Source organism: Panthera leo, chromosome D2 (assembly GCF_018350215.1).
Source record: "Panthera leo isolate Ple1 chromosome D2, P.leo_Ple1_pat1.1, whole genome shotgun sequence".
Taxonomy (NCBI): Eukaryota; Metazoa; Chordata; class Mammalia; order Carnivora; family Felidae; genus Panthera; species Panthera leo.
In genome coordinates this window covers 36,554,167-36,567,500 of record NC_056689.1, presented here as the reverse complement: position 1 = coordinate 36,567,500, position 13,334 = coordinate 36,554,167, and the positions used below count along the sequence as shown (strand labels likewise).

General features: G+C 42.1%; 1 protein-coding gene across 8 annotated transcripts in view; it reads left to right on the top strand.

Annotated features, from left to right (window-relative positions):
- The window catches only part of KCNMA1 (potassium calcium-activated channel subfamily M alpha 1), a 726,269-nt gene that overhangs the window by 622,292 nt on the left and 90,643 nt on the right, over nucleotides 1–13,334 (top strand). For all 8 annotated transcript variants that reach the window (XM_042909283.1, XM_042909282.1, XM_042909285.1 and 5 more), the window contains one exon: nucleotides 12,237–12,330. In XM_042909283.1, the coding sequence (XP_042765217.1) occupies nucleotides 12,237–12,330 (94 nt within the window). The remainder of the gene's footprint in view (nucleotides 1–12,236; nucleotides 12,331–13,334) is intronic.

Genomic DNA, 13,334 nt, shown 5'->3' with positions numbered 1-13,334 from the left:
AGCCTTCTCCAATTGTGGCCCATTTAAACATTTTCTGGCTTTTTGTTTTTATGACACTTGGCATAGCCTAATTATTTTGACCTGAGCCATTCCTTGGGGCCATGCGAAATATAGGACAAAGGTGGTAGTCAAACAAAAGCAGAGGATGGGGAGGGGGTGTTGAATCTCACCCTGTTGTAGTGCTCAGATACCAGATCAGTTACTCGGGGCAGAGGAGAGAGCATGAACCCATCTGAGCAGAACAAAGTCAAAAGAGAGCAGGTTGGCATTGCAGAGAAGGACCCAATGGCCAAGAGCTCTAATTACTTTGATTACTCAAAGCCACAATAACAATGAAGGGTAGCATTTATCCAGACCTTGCCAGGAACTCTTCTAAGCACTTCTTAGATTTCCAATCCATTGTCACAACAACCCTGTGAGGACGGTACTCTGAGGATTCCCATTTTACAGGTGAGAAAATTGAAGTTAGGTAATTTGCCAATACCTGGGTTCAGCCCCAGAGTGTGGCTGCAAGGCCTCTGTGTTAGCTCTTTCTCTTCTTGCAGCCCGATACGAGTTGACATATGTAGAGGGATTTCCCATACCTTGTAATCCTTCTCGCAGGGATGGTGCACTTGAGTGTCACTGGAGCCAGGGCCAGAGATGTCAAAGAAGGGTGCCTGCCAGGTAGGTGGGGTACAGTAGGCAGCACTCGGGTGTTTGACTAACTGGTGAGCCCATACCCCATGAGACACTTACCCTTCTGGAATGGGAGCCCAGTCTTCTGCAAGCTGTTCAAACAGACATTAGAAATGCATATTTTTATGGACAGTCTTCAGACTTAAAGATTGCCCTACACATAAAATCCCGTGGAGCAGCAGTGCTAGGCAGAGCACATCGGGACAGGATTTGGTCCTCAGGCTGTTAGCATGTGGCCCTGATAATCTCTTTTAACTCTATAGCCTCTCTAAATCCTGGTGTCCACCTCTGTCCAGCAGAGATAATAGCTGATCTTGTGACATTGCAGTGTTGAGTAACTTGTCTGAGATCAGAACAGTAATGAGGGTCACAGGTGGGACTTAGGCATGTGGCCTGACTCTAGAAACTTGTAACCTCATACTACTCTTGTAAGCGGAATTCTGACAGCAATTGGTCTGGATTAGAAGTCAGCAGACCTGGGCCCTGGTTCTGGGTCTGCATATTACTGTAGTCTTGAGCCCAAAGAGAATGAGACCAGAATATCTCTAAATCCCTTCAAACCCTACTCCTGCATCCTACATCTTGTTTTCTGTGTTGACCGGAAAAGGGGCCCATGCACTAGCATTTTAAAATGTTGCACAGGATATGTCTGAGGATAAATTATAGTAGAGTACAGATAATGATTTTGTAGTTCAAGAGCATCTTTAGAAGGTGACTATGCCCTTAAGAAATATACTAAATGCTGTGTTTAGCGTAAAATCACAATCCAGACTGGTCCTTACCTCCCAAGGTTAAAAACATACAGTATTTCTAAAGTGTTCTGGCAGAACATTCTTCATTGGGCCATGGAGGGTACCTAGCTTGCACTAAAAACCCATGCATTTTACCTTTATCTGAGCTTCAGAGAAAGTATCAGTGCAACCATCTGGAATACATATTAGAATTCTAGGTGGCTCTTGTCACAACCACCTCAATGGAAGATATGGTGTTTATGGGTGAACCAGAAATAATAGTGATATTAATAATAATGATGGTCCTAATCTGCATAACATCTTATGGTTTAGAAAACAGTTTCACATACCCACCATTAGACACTAGGCTGGTCTTCAAGTAGAATTATTGGGGCAAACATTAATTTTTAAAACATAAATAGTACAATGAAAATATGATGGACATTTTCGGCCAGTCATATTTGCTTGAAGCTGTTTAGGGGGAAGAAACACTAAAAGAGAAGGGAGGTAACATCTGAGTCAAAACATATAAGCAAACAAAAACTTTTACCCCAAAGTAGAAATGTAAATCAACATTGTGTTAACCAGAAGAAGTTGATGTGAAGTGTGAAATTAAGTCCATGAGAGACCTGACCCTTTCTCTCTGTTCTGTTTCTCACCCCAGGCAGGTGGCAAATCTCAGATTCCTGAGGCAGTATGATCTTTTCTCCACTCCTTTGGATGTCTGACAATTTGTAAATCCACAAGGAAACCTTTCTTGCAAGGGTCTCCCTTAACAATCTCATGCAAACAGCATGAAGTGATCAAAAGAATAACTCTGGTTTTATATCTGCCTTGCCCAGTTCTGAACAAGAGAGAGTGTGTAGACACACATGCAGATACTAACTAACATAACGTCTTTGTAATGACAGGCAGGGTGGGCAGACCCAGCAGGTTCTTGAGAACACTCTTGAGAAATGGGCAGGGCAGGGCCAGGGTTTGAGGAAAGAGAGTGAGGTACTTGCCTTGGGCACCAAATTTAAGATGGCACTAAAACTCTCAGTAATCAAGATAAGTGATAGTTCCATGCAATATTTTTTTTAAATCAAAGTGCAAAAAATCCATGATGAATAAAATGTCAGAATTTTAAATAAAGGTGGGATAGATAACAAGTTTAATGCTGGCTTTTACATACTGAATAAGCACAACAAAAAAATGGCAGCACTTTCCATGTGCCAGGAGCAGTGTTCAGGACCTTATAGTCATTTTCTCTAGATACATTTCAGTGGGGCCTGATTTATCCTACAGTAAATCCAAATCTATTTGATAATAAACCATATTAGAGAAAGAGTTCCTTTACAGGCTCCATAAATTCCATTACAGTCCATTTTGTCTTTGTTAAACATACGAGTTGAAAATTACAATCCCTTTATTCACTATGATCATTTTAGACACACAGCTCAAAAAGATCGGCATTAACTTAAAAAAAATATATTACCGTGCTTGTGTCTATGAAGTACCATTGTTTTCTGGGATCTAGCTGATGATTTTATTAAGTATCCTGAAAGGAGGGGAAAAAATCAAAGATAATTATAAATTTATAAATACATAATTCATCAGTATAAAGTGATTTTAATGGGATGGATACAGAATTATCTATTTCCTCATGAAAATAACAGAGATGTTCTGATTAAGCCCATAATCTACTATATGTGAAATTCTAACCAAACTGATGGGGCACATTTTCTTTTCTGAAACTACCTTTGATAAGAAATGCATTACAAACTCATCAGTTTGGCTTCCTGTTAACAAAGAGACAGCAGCCGTCTGGATCATTCTGGATTCACAGTGAAACTGCCACACCATGTATCCTCCAACTAAAGCCGTGCAAGTTTGACAAGGGGCAGATGAATCCAGGAGTTATTGTGCAGGGGTTTAAATCTATGCGGCAGCTGACGGTTGAAATAATCATCTATATATCGCTCTGAGCTAGCTGGGGAAAGGTTGAAGCTGTATATTTTCAACATATCTAGTCTAATGGTTAATCTGTTGTCTTGTGCGGGCTCTCTCAGGGTGGATTTGCAGCACATACTGACAGCTTCAAGGAATTGCTCATGGTCGATGTGGATTCTCAAAGTGCAGGGTAGATGAATCTGACTTCGCTTGAGTTGGAAAATGGGAAACTCACCTGACTGGTTTCCCCAAATGCAAGGGGACCTGCCAGACCCCTAGCAGGTTGGATAGCAGGGACCTTTGAACTACTAAACTACCTCTGCCCCTCCCGACTTCCCCAAATCTGTGCACTTGAAGTGGGCTCCATGTGTGTTCCTTTTGTTGTCTGGCCATCATGGCATATGGGGAAACACATTGTCATTTTTGGAAACCGGACGGCTAGGAAAATGTGAGAAGAGTAATGAGAGCAGAGATCAGCAAACTTTTTCTATCAAGGGCTGGCTAGTAAACATCTCAGCCTTGGCGGGCCACTAGATCTCTACTGCAACTTCTCAACTGTGTTGTACAGTGAAAACAGCCATAGACAGTAGGTCAATGAATGTGGCCATGCTCCAACAAAACTGTATTTATAGCCATTGAAATTTGAGTGTCCTATCATTTTAATGTGTTACAAAATATCGTTCTTCATAGATTGTCCCCCAACCATTCAAAAATGTAAAAACATTTGTAGCTTATGGACTATACAAAAACGTGTTCCAGAATATAGTTTGCTGACCCTGGAACTCGAGAAATACAAGAAGAAAGCAGCTCTTGATGCCGGGCATTTGGCAAGTCTCATCCTTACTCTGAAACTTGTCTCCCACCAACAGTTACTGCACATGCCAGGGCTACAGAAAGGAGTCAGATACACCCTTTGGCTTCAAAGCCATGAGCATCTCATTGGTGTTAGAGTAAAGAATAGGGAAAGAAGGAAAGGAAAGTTGAGAAGGGGCTGTTTTGTTGGACTCCTGTATATTTTTTTCACAGTTTGATTCAAAGTAAAAGTTATCTTCCATCTTTTACTACCTTCCCGATCTCCAAACTCCATAGCATTAATTCAAGGAAGTTCTTGCATTTCTCATTTTAGTCATGTATTTGCGCTTAGAATTCCATTGTTTACCTTTGTGTTTTATCTCTGAGAAGCTAATATCTAGTCTTCGTTTGAGACTTTTCTTTGCTCTTGAGACGATAGAAACAATCTGTTCCAAGGAAAAAAAAGAAAGAGCCAAAGGCAACCAGATCTCCAAAAGGAATTTTCTACCAAATGCCGAGCAGAGCAGAGCATTGGGCAGGTTATTACAGCAGGTCAAGTTTTTAGCGAAGATATACGAGCTGAGATTCTAGATACAAGGCATTTTGATGAATGTTGGACTCCTACCAGGATGCATATAGAACATGAGGCTTATGGTTTGAGATGGGGAGGGGGACATGGGTTCGGGAGGTAACATCTAATCCACCCTGTTTGATTTTCGAGGATCCATTAGGTCTGCAGTGTTTCCGTAGAGAACATTGCAATCCAGGTCATGTGGGTTCTGTTAGTATATTTATATAGTATTTTTCCTCTCTCCCATGTAGGAGCTGAATTCTTTCATTACTCTGTGTTGATGGACTCAAACTTACACAATTCAGGTTTCCCAGGCAGTGAATAGAGCCAGAAATACACCCTGTGATTAGCTTCTACATAACCTATTGTTCCTTAAAATCTCCCTCCCCATCCTCCTATTAGCTCTACAAAAGCCAGAAACGAAAAAGCTCCAACAAACCTCCCCTCCCTGCCCCCCTCAGCCTACCTGGGGGCAGGTGCTCCTGTGCGTGTGCTGGGGCTGCAGGGCCACTTGGAGATACTTTCCATCCTCATTTTACATAATGACAGGTTAGTGTTATTTTCAACCCACATCCTCTAGATTTTCCAAATAAATGTATTTCCTATTCCTCGACTAGAAGTTGTGAAATTATCCTGCCTGATAATGTAAATGATAAAGTGATTGTTCAATTATAGAGAATTACATATGTTATGTGTTGGAAATATTATTATTGTTGGCGTTGCTTTTGAGAGACATTGTCCTTTATCCTTTCGTATTTCATCTGTGTATCAATATTCCCCATGATCTTTCAAAATATAGGTTTATGGATTGGTCTTATCAATAATACTGCAAAATGTTCACCAGTTTTCTGGGGGGAATGAATGTTATCCCAAGGTTTTCAGACCAGAAGCCCTCATTCCAAGGATATCACCCACTATAACTTCCCCATGTTCATGACCTGCTTATGACCCTCTAGGCATAGAACTTGGCTCTGATGCCTGCCTCACTGTGTCCTAGCCTCCTTAGTGGCTCAATCTCACTGATGGGCACATGACATTTCCCACTTATGGGATTCATCCTGAACCAACAGTCAAGTGCTCCTATACAGCAATTATAAAACCAAACTTGCAGTGTGGATTATTTATCTGGCATTTGTTGTTCTTGTTGTTTTCCTTCATTGCTTCTGGAAGCATCTGCACCTTCTCACCTGTCTGTTTTGTGTGACAGGCAGCCAGGGTTCTGGTAGTCTATGATTACAAGACAGGAGACATCCTTCCGGGAAGCAGGGGCCATTCTGTGGATTGCTCTTTCGTGGCCACATTATAAGACCTTGAGAGTTAACTAGCCCAGATTTTCTGGGGAAAGGCTAAGCCTTTCCATCATATTAGAGAGAGGTTGGGTCAGTTTAGGAGTTTTGTCCATTTTGAATTACCTGTTGGGAAATTACAGTATTACTGTGACTTAACATGATTTTTCTTGGGGAGAAAGTTTGGTAAACATACAGAAAGTAGGAAGCACACTGTTAACATCCCTAGTCTGGCAATTTTACCCTCTCTCCTTACCCTAGTTTTATTTTAGTTCATTTTTTACCTGTGCCAAATGTTTACTTTCATTGTAAACAGTCTTAAATTTAAAATACACACTTTAAGGGGTGCCTGGGTAGCTCAGTAGTTAAGTGTCCGACTTTGGCTCAGGTCTCACAGCTCATGGGTTCAAGCCCCGTGTTGGGCTCTGTGCTGACATCTCATAGCCTGGAGCCTGCCTTGGATTCTGTGCCTCTGTTTCTCTCTCTGCCCCTCCCCTGCTCACCATCTGTCTGTCTCTCTCAAAAATAAATAAATATTAAAAAAACTAAAATAAAATATACACTTTAAGTCCGCTAAACACTTTTTTGCCAGCCTCTATACGTCTCTCTCCCATCTCTACCCCATCCTCAAAATTAGACACATACCAGAAGCAAAATTTCCTATTTTCCTTTTCTTAGAAAACTTTATTTAAATTCAAGTTAGTCAACATACAGTGTAGTATTGGTTTCAGGAGTAAAACCCAGCAATTCATCACTTACGTATAACACCCAGTGCTCATCCTAACAAGTGCCCTCCTTACTGCACATCACCCATCTAGTCCATCCCCCACCCACTTCCCTCCAGCAACCCTCAGTTTGTTCTGTTTCAGAGAGAACAAACTTATGTTTTGTCTCCCTCTCTATTTTTCTCTTAGTTTTCTTTCCCTTCCCCTATGTTCGTCTGCTTTGTTTTTTAAATTCCACATATGAGTGAAATCATATGATGTTTGTCCTTCTCTGACTTATTTTGCTAAACATAATACACTCAAGTTCAATCCACATTGTTGCAAATGGCAGGATCTCATTCTTTTTGATCGAATCTCAGTTTTAGTAAAACAAGATTTGTATCTTGAAAGATGGAAAACACACACCCACTTTTTTTTTTTTTTCTCACTCATGACACAAAGAGATGCTACACATCCTTCCTTCTTAGGAGTTGCAAACCTATGGCATTTAATACAAATTAGGCAGCAATCATGGCCAAGTGACCAAACCTGCGGTGTGGGATGAAAATGACACTTTAACATTGAAGATTGATAACTTGCAATATAATGATTAGTCAGTAGGATGCATTCTAGCAGACTTCAGGAAATAATGGGTCTGGTCTTGCGGCTAAACTGAGTTTTTGGTGTCTGTGTATTATGTCATAGGGGAGAAGGGTCCTCTGTAGGTTTTTGGAAATTATTTCACAAACAATATTGTTCTGACATATTATCCTTTCTGACGTTGATGACAAAAACCCAGCAACAAGCATTTCAAGAAGCCATCGGGGTAAAAGAAAAGAAAAAGAAAAACTGCAGTTCAGCTGTGAGGAAGAAACTTCCCTTTTCATGTAAAGCGATCATTCTATTCAATGTTAAAACTTGTTTGGAACTTTCCTAATGAAAAATTTTGCAGAGGATTCATTTCCGTTTTCTTTTTCTCGTTATTGTTTGGCAGTCAAGGTTGCAGCTAGATCGCGCTATCCCAAAGACCCATTTGAGTTCAAGGACACAACTCACAATTCTCGGCTTGTGACCGAGCCAGGTGAAGGAGTTCTGGAGCCCGTCCTTATTTTAATAACCGCACCCCTTAGTGTTCTAGCTTAACCTGCTGAGCTCAGTTGAAGAAGAAAGATGTACTATTGTTGGTTTCAGCATGCCTTCAGCTTGTTGGGCAGCAAAAGACCAAAGAGAAAAGCCATAGAAAACAATAAATAACAATTAAAGTGACCCTGCCCTCAAACTAGCAGCTTGCTCAAGACTTTAGTCGGAAGCCCTGTTAGCTAGATGCCTTTGCGTTCAAGCCACTTTGCATGCCGCTCACTCTGAGTGATTCCAGTGTGAATATGACATTACTAATGACCTGCTAAGTGTGTGCAGATGTGGGTTTCTCCAGATGTGGTGATTCATAACGTAATGGAGATAGCCAGTCGACTCATGTTTATGGGTTGTTTGCCTTTTATTGCATTTCCGAATTTATTTGCTTTGAACTGTTTTTTAACTCCAGCCAACAAATTCACCTTTAAGTGTCAAAGGGCCTCATCCCCCTAAACCCTGTGGAGGAAACAGGGAAGAAGGAATGTGCCCCAGGCTGGAGCTGAGCATAAGATCCATCACATGTCAGCACTGGGCTATTTGGGAAAGCTGAAAGGTGGAATCCTGGCCCCATTTTACTCAAAAGGCCCACAAAGAGGCGTTGGTAACCCTGACACAGTGTTTGCAAGCTGGCGAGGCCAATAAAAAAAGAGATTTCTGTTTTAAAAAAAAATCCAGTAAAATATAGGATCATCTTGAAATAAGCCCAGAGTTCTGGCCAGTGTTTCTGGAAGATGTTGCCTTGCTTTCGCTTGAAAACAGAATGCCGATGAAGAGTCGAGTAAAATGTTGTTACAGATGTTCGACTCTGCATTAAGGCTGTTGGAATTACCACCACATCTTAAATCAATTCCCAGAACATTGTCTGGAGGTTATGTCATTGAAATAATGAATCCTCTTTAGTCAAGTATAAGCAAACATGTTAAAACATCATTGTAACTTTAAATTAAACTCTAGCGCAAACCAAGGGATCTGAAGCCTCATTAGACTTGCCTGACATTTTTCTAGCACTGAGTCTTCCCAAACTGTAAAACTGTTAGATTCAGTGCCTATTAGACAAGTGAGCTCTGGGAAGTTACAACAGCACATTAAGTGTTATACTTAGGGATGTGCAAAAACAAGCCCTTGAATTTTATGAGGACTTGGAGACTGGATGGAGTTCAGCTCCTATAAAAATTCCACGTAAGATTCCTGAACTTGTTTGTGTTTTAAAGAAGCTGGCAAGTCAGGTTCCTTTCAGAGATCATATCGTCCACAGTGTGGTGCAGGTGAAAATGATGGAGACAGAGGTGTATTGTAATTAGCCAAATTAGCCAAAACGCAGTCTAAGTAAGAGCCTGAAAATGTGCATTGACAGGAGGTGCTGGCCAATTACTTCAATACGTTTGTCTCTCGTGAAAGTAAGTAAATTTAAGTCTCCTTTGTAATTCAATTTTTACTCCTTTCGTGTAGTCACAGAAGCCATGAAATGAAAATTATATTTTATAGCTTAACTAAAAGTTTTTCTAGGTCTGCTTTCTTTAAATATGCAGAAAGTGATAGAATCCATAGAAAGGCTAATAATTAAATATGGTTTATAACCTACTTATGAGAAAGAAGTTATCACTACTTCTCTCATGGGATCTAAGCCATATGTAATGGTCTCCATTACCCAACGTTCATATATTTAAGCTGAAGACATTTCCCCCCCCCACCCCATTTCTTCAGGGAACAGATCTGCATTTCTACGCCTGTGAGTGCAGGAGGAAACCTTTGAACATGAGTTTCATTTAAGAGAACAAATCCCAGTTTAAATGCAGCATGATTATGATGGATGATCTTTGTGAGTTGCAATGAAAATAAATAGTTTCCTTGCGTAGAAGGAGGTATAATTTTAGCACTAGAACGAAGTGTCTCCCTGGAGCTGGGTAACTTACATGTCTTCCATTTGAAGATCGCTGCAGGTAAACAAACAGTGACAAGGTGCAAGGATAACCCACGCTTAACCAAAGTGGGTTATTATAGGTCCAGGGCCAATGGGGAAACAACAGTTAAGCAGAGGTATCCAACAGAAACGCCAATGAGTGTGACTTCTGTTCAGGTCTTAACTAAAATAGACTCAGCGTATAAATTGGACAAAACCATGGTAACATCTGGGGTCCTTGAATGAAGCTAAGTCATAGTAGCTTAGGTTAGGTGAAGAACCTTTTTGGATATGTCACTCCAAGCCTAAGGAGGCCTGTGTGATAGAGAAGCAAGGACACTCACCCCCACTAGACCCACTCACACGCACACATTATTTTAGTCTGTCCTGTGACTCAACGAATCGACGTCACCCTGAACACAGTACAACAACTGTAGGCGGTCCATATTAAAAAGCAACCTTGTATTATGGGTGGAATCAATGCAAGACTTTCTACCCCATCCTTAGATGCGGAAAACGCCAAAGTATACTTAGACACACACGTCTCTCTCTCTCTCTCTCTGTCTCCCTGTTCCTCCCCCCCTCTCTCTGTCTCTCTCTCTCCCTCTCTCACTGCCTTTCTACCCCATTATTAACCTGGGATGCCTGGCCTCCTATCCTGTGAAAGGAAGATGAATTCAGGTCAAGCTCAGAGTGCCTGTTTGCTTGCCGAGAGATGCATATCAACTCTAAGTGATTTTTTTCAATAGCATTTATGTGGCTTGTATTTATTTCCTTTAATCTTTTAAGTGCTGTTTAGTCTCTGTGTGATTTGCTGTGGATACTCATTTCTGATAAGATGCGATATCCTCCCAGCCACATAGTTCCTGCCTGGAGCCCTAAGTGACTGATAGGGTCGCAGCCTGAGCCTGGGCCTCAGGGGGAATGGGGCGGGGGAGCAGCTGCTGGAGTGAGTGGGCTGTGGGCATTTGTAGGTGCTTCCTTGCCTTCTGGAATCACTCTCACCTCAAACCGCGTTCTTGCTCCCTTTCCAACGTGTCAGCCAGAATATAGATGACCCCAGACTAACAGTGGATTAGGGGAACCTACGAAGTGGGACACTCTGAAGCAGGTTTGGAAGATAGTTGGATTATTATGATCCCTTGGAACCATGTATGGTAACACTAAATTTATTTAGGGTTTTCAAGAAAGTACCATATAATGCATGTCCTGATATGGGTCTTCCTGGGCATTCTCGAGTAGCTGAGGTGGCATTGTCCCCCCACCCGAGACTTGTACACCATTAACGTATGTCAAGCTTCTTTTGATGTCATCACTGCTAATATTTCTCTTCTTAGCTTTAAGGTAACGGCCGTGCATTCTGAGTTTCAAGGGTGCTTCCTCCCAGTCTGTGTTGCAGTCAACTCTAAGAATCCAAGGATCCTATTTTTCCTTCTTGACATTACAGCTTTAGCCTGAATTGTGGGGGTGGGGAGAGGAGGGCTAGACTTTTGCCGCTGATGCCCTTGGGTGACAGGCTGGGTGCGCATCTGCTAATTATCAAGCAGTTCTCTTAAAAAGAAGCATGATGCAGGCTAATACATCTATAAAGCTTATTAGCGGGTGTCTTTGGGCAAAAGCAGTAGAGTGTGCTGTGTTGTTTGTGAGCGAACCTTCATATTGCTTAGCGATCTGTGTGGTTTAGACATTTGGAAAACAGCCTTTGGTTTCCAACCCCCTATGCTGCCCTCCCTCCCTGCCCCCACCACATCATCCGAGATACCATTCAATGGCAACCTCCTCCTTCATGTGGGTACTCTTCTCCGGCCTGGTTCTCCAAACTCACAGCCCAGTCTTAATGAGTTAAAAAAGGATCCTCTGTGCACAACCCCACATGCTCTCCCTCTAGGGAGGTACGGGGACAAGAGCCGAGATGGGCTATGGATCCTTGAGCCAGCATGCATCAGTGTTCCCAGCCCTGACTGATTGAAACATTGGCTGTCAAGTCCTCAAATCCTTGCCTCTCTCCAAGGCTCTTTGTCTGGCGTGCAGGGATTAGGCACCAGCTACATTGGTTTATTTGTAGAATCAGCTGGTTGGCGGCTACTATGCTGCTATTTCCCATACAACTTTATTTCTGATTTTGCTTATGAGGAAACCCATTCGATTACTCAACAAAGTAACTAAAATTAACTAAGAAAAATGATTGAGTGTTCCCATATATGTAATATATTTTATATACAGATAAATCATGCGTTCTTTCCTTTCTTATGGTAGGGCTTTTACAAACTGGTTTAGTCTGTTTAAAGTGCATGTTCAAAGGCTGGAGAGTTAAGGGGTGATGGTTTCACCTTTTCGAAGCCGGCCTCTTTGACTAATGCATTTGGTCTTTGTCACTGGGTCCTAAAAGACAGCCATGAATTCCTAGTGAGTGACTGAGCCGTGAGTGTGTGTCCTTTGATAGCTTGCCTGTATTTCACGGTCTGCCCTCAAACTGTTCATAATCTCATGAGCTGCCTATATTTCCAGTTGAAGATGAGCCGCCATCAACACTGTCCCCCAAAAAAAAGCAACGGAACGGAGGCATGCGGAACTCACCAAGCTCCTCACCCAAGCTGATGAGGTAAGAAGAGGGGCCATGGGCCATGCGGGTCCCCCTTGAGCGCCTTCTCCTCCTCTCCCGGCCCCCTCCCTGCCTTGCCCAGGCCTGGAGCCGCCCCTCCCCAGCAAGCACGAGGCGGGGGAGGGGACCAATCGTTAGGTGGCTTCTTAAAGGCTGGAGTATTTATTCTGTCAGCTTGTCAGCAGTTAATGATAGAGCTGAAAAAATTCTGTCATGAAAAACAGTTTGAAAAGCTGTTTGAAAAATACATAGGCTTTAAAGTCTTAGCTGTCACCATGTCCTGTCTATGTGTAGTTCCTAAACAGCAGTGGCACTAATGACGGCGGCAACCAATCAGAGGAACTCATGTGGTTAGTTTGCCTCCGGCAAGTCTCTTTCTGCTGGAGTCCCTCCGAGGACTGTTTTCTGTACTTAAGGCCATATGTGAGATGTATCATCACAATCAAAAATGAACCTGAAGATTACCTTCCTTTTATCCTGTCGATTGAAATCAAATTTCTGTTAATTGATTTTGACTGATAAAAAAGTCTAATAATCTGTGGACTTGCCAAAGCAAAGTTCAAAAGTAATCCAGTTCTGCTCAGGCTAAAAGCAGTATTAATTATGAAATACGGCGTGTGTGTACTCTTTCTGTCTTCCTTCCTTCCTTCCTTCCTCCCTCCCTTCCTCCCTCCCTTCTTTCCTTCCTTCCTTCCTTCCTCACTTCCTCTCTTTCCTCCCTCTTTCCCCCTTCCTTCCTTCCCATCCTTCTTTCTGTCTTGACTATGGCTTCCTCTCAGAAATGGCAAATGAAACCAGATTTCGACAGACTTCTGCAGGTTTCTCTTCCGGGCCTCTTCATCTTTCATTTCCCCAGATTGTCTTCGACTCATCTGCCAATCCTGTGCTTATTTCCTCCAACATCCTAACTCTCCAGCACCCCAGTGATGAAACAAGAGTGACCCCTGAATGATAACTGCCTTGGAAATACCTGCCATCTTGATGTTTCTTTCTTCTTTTCATTG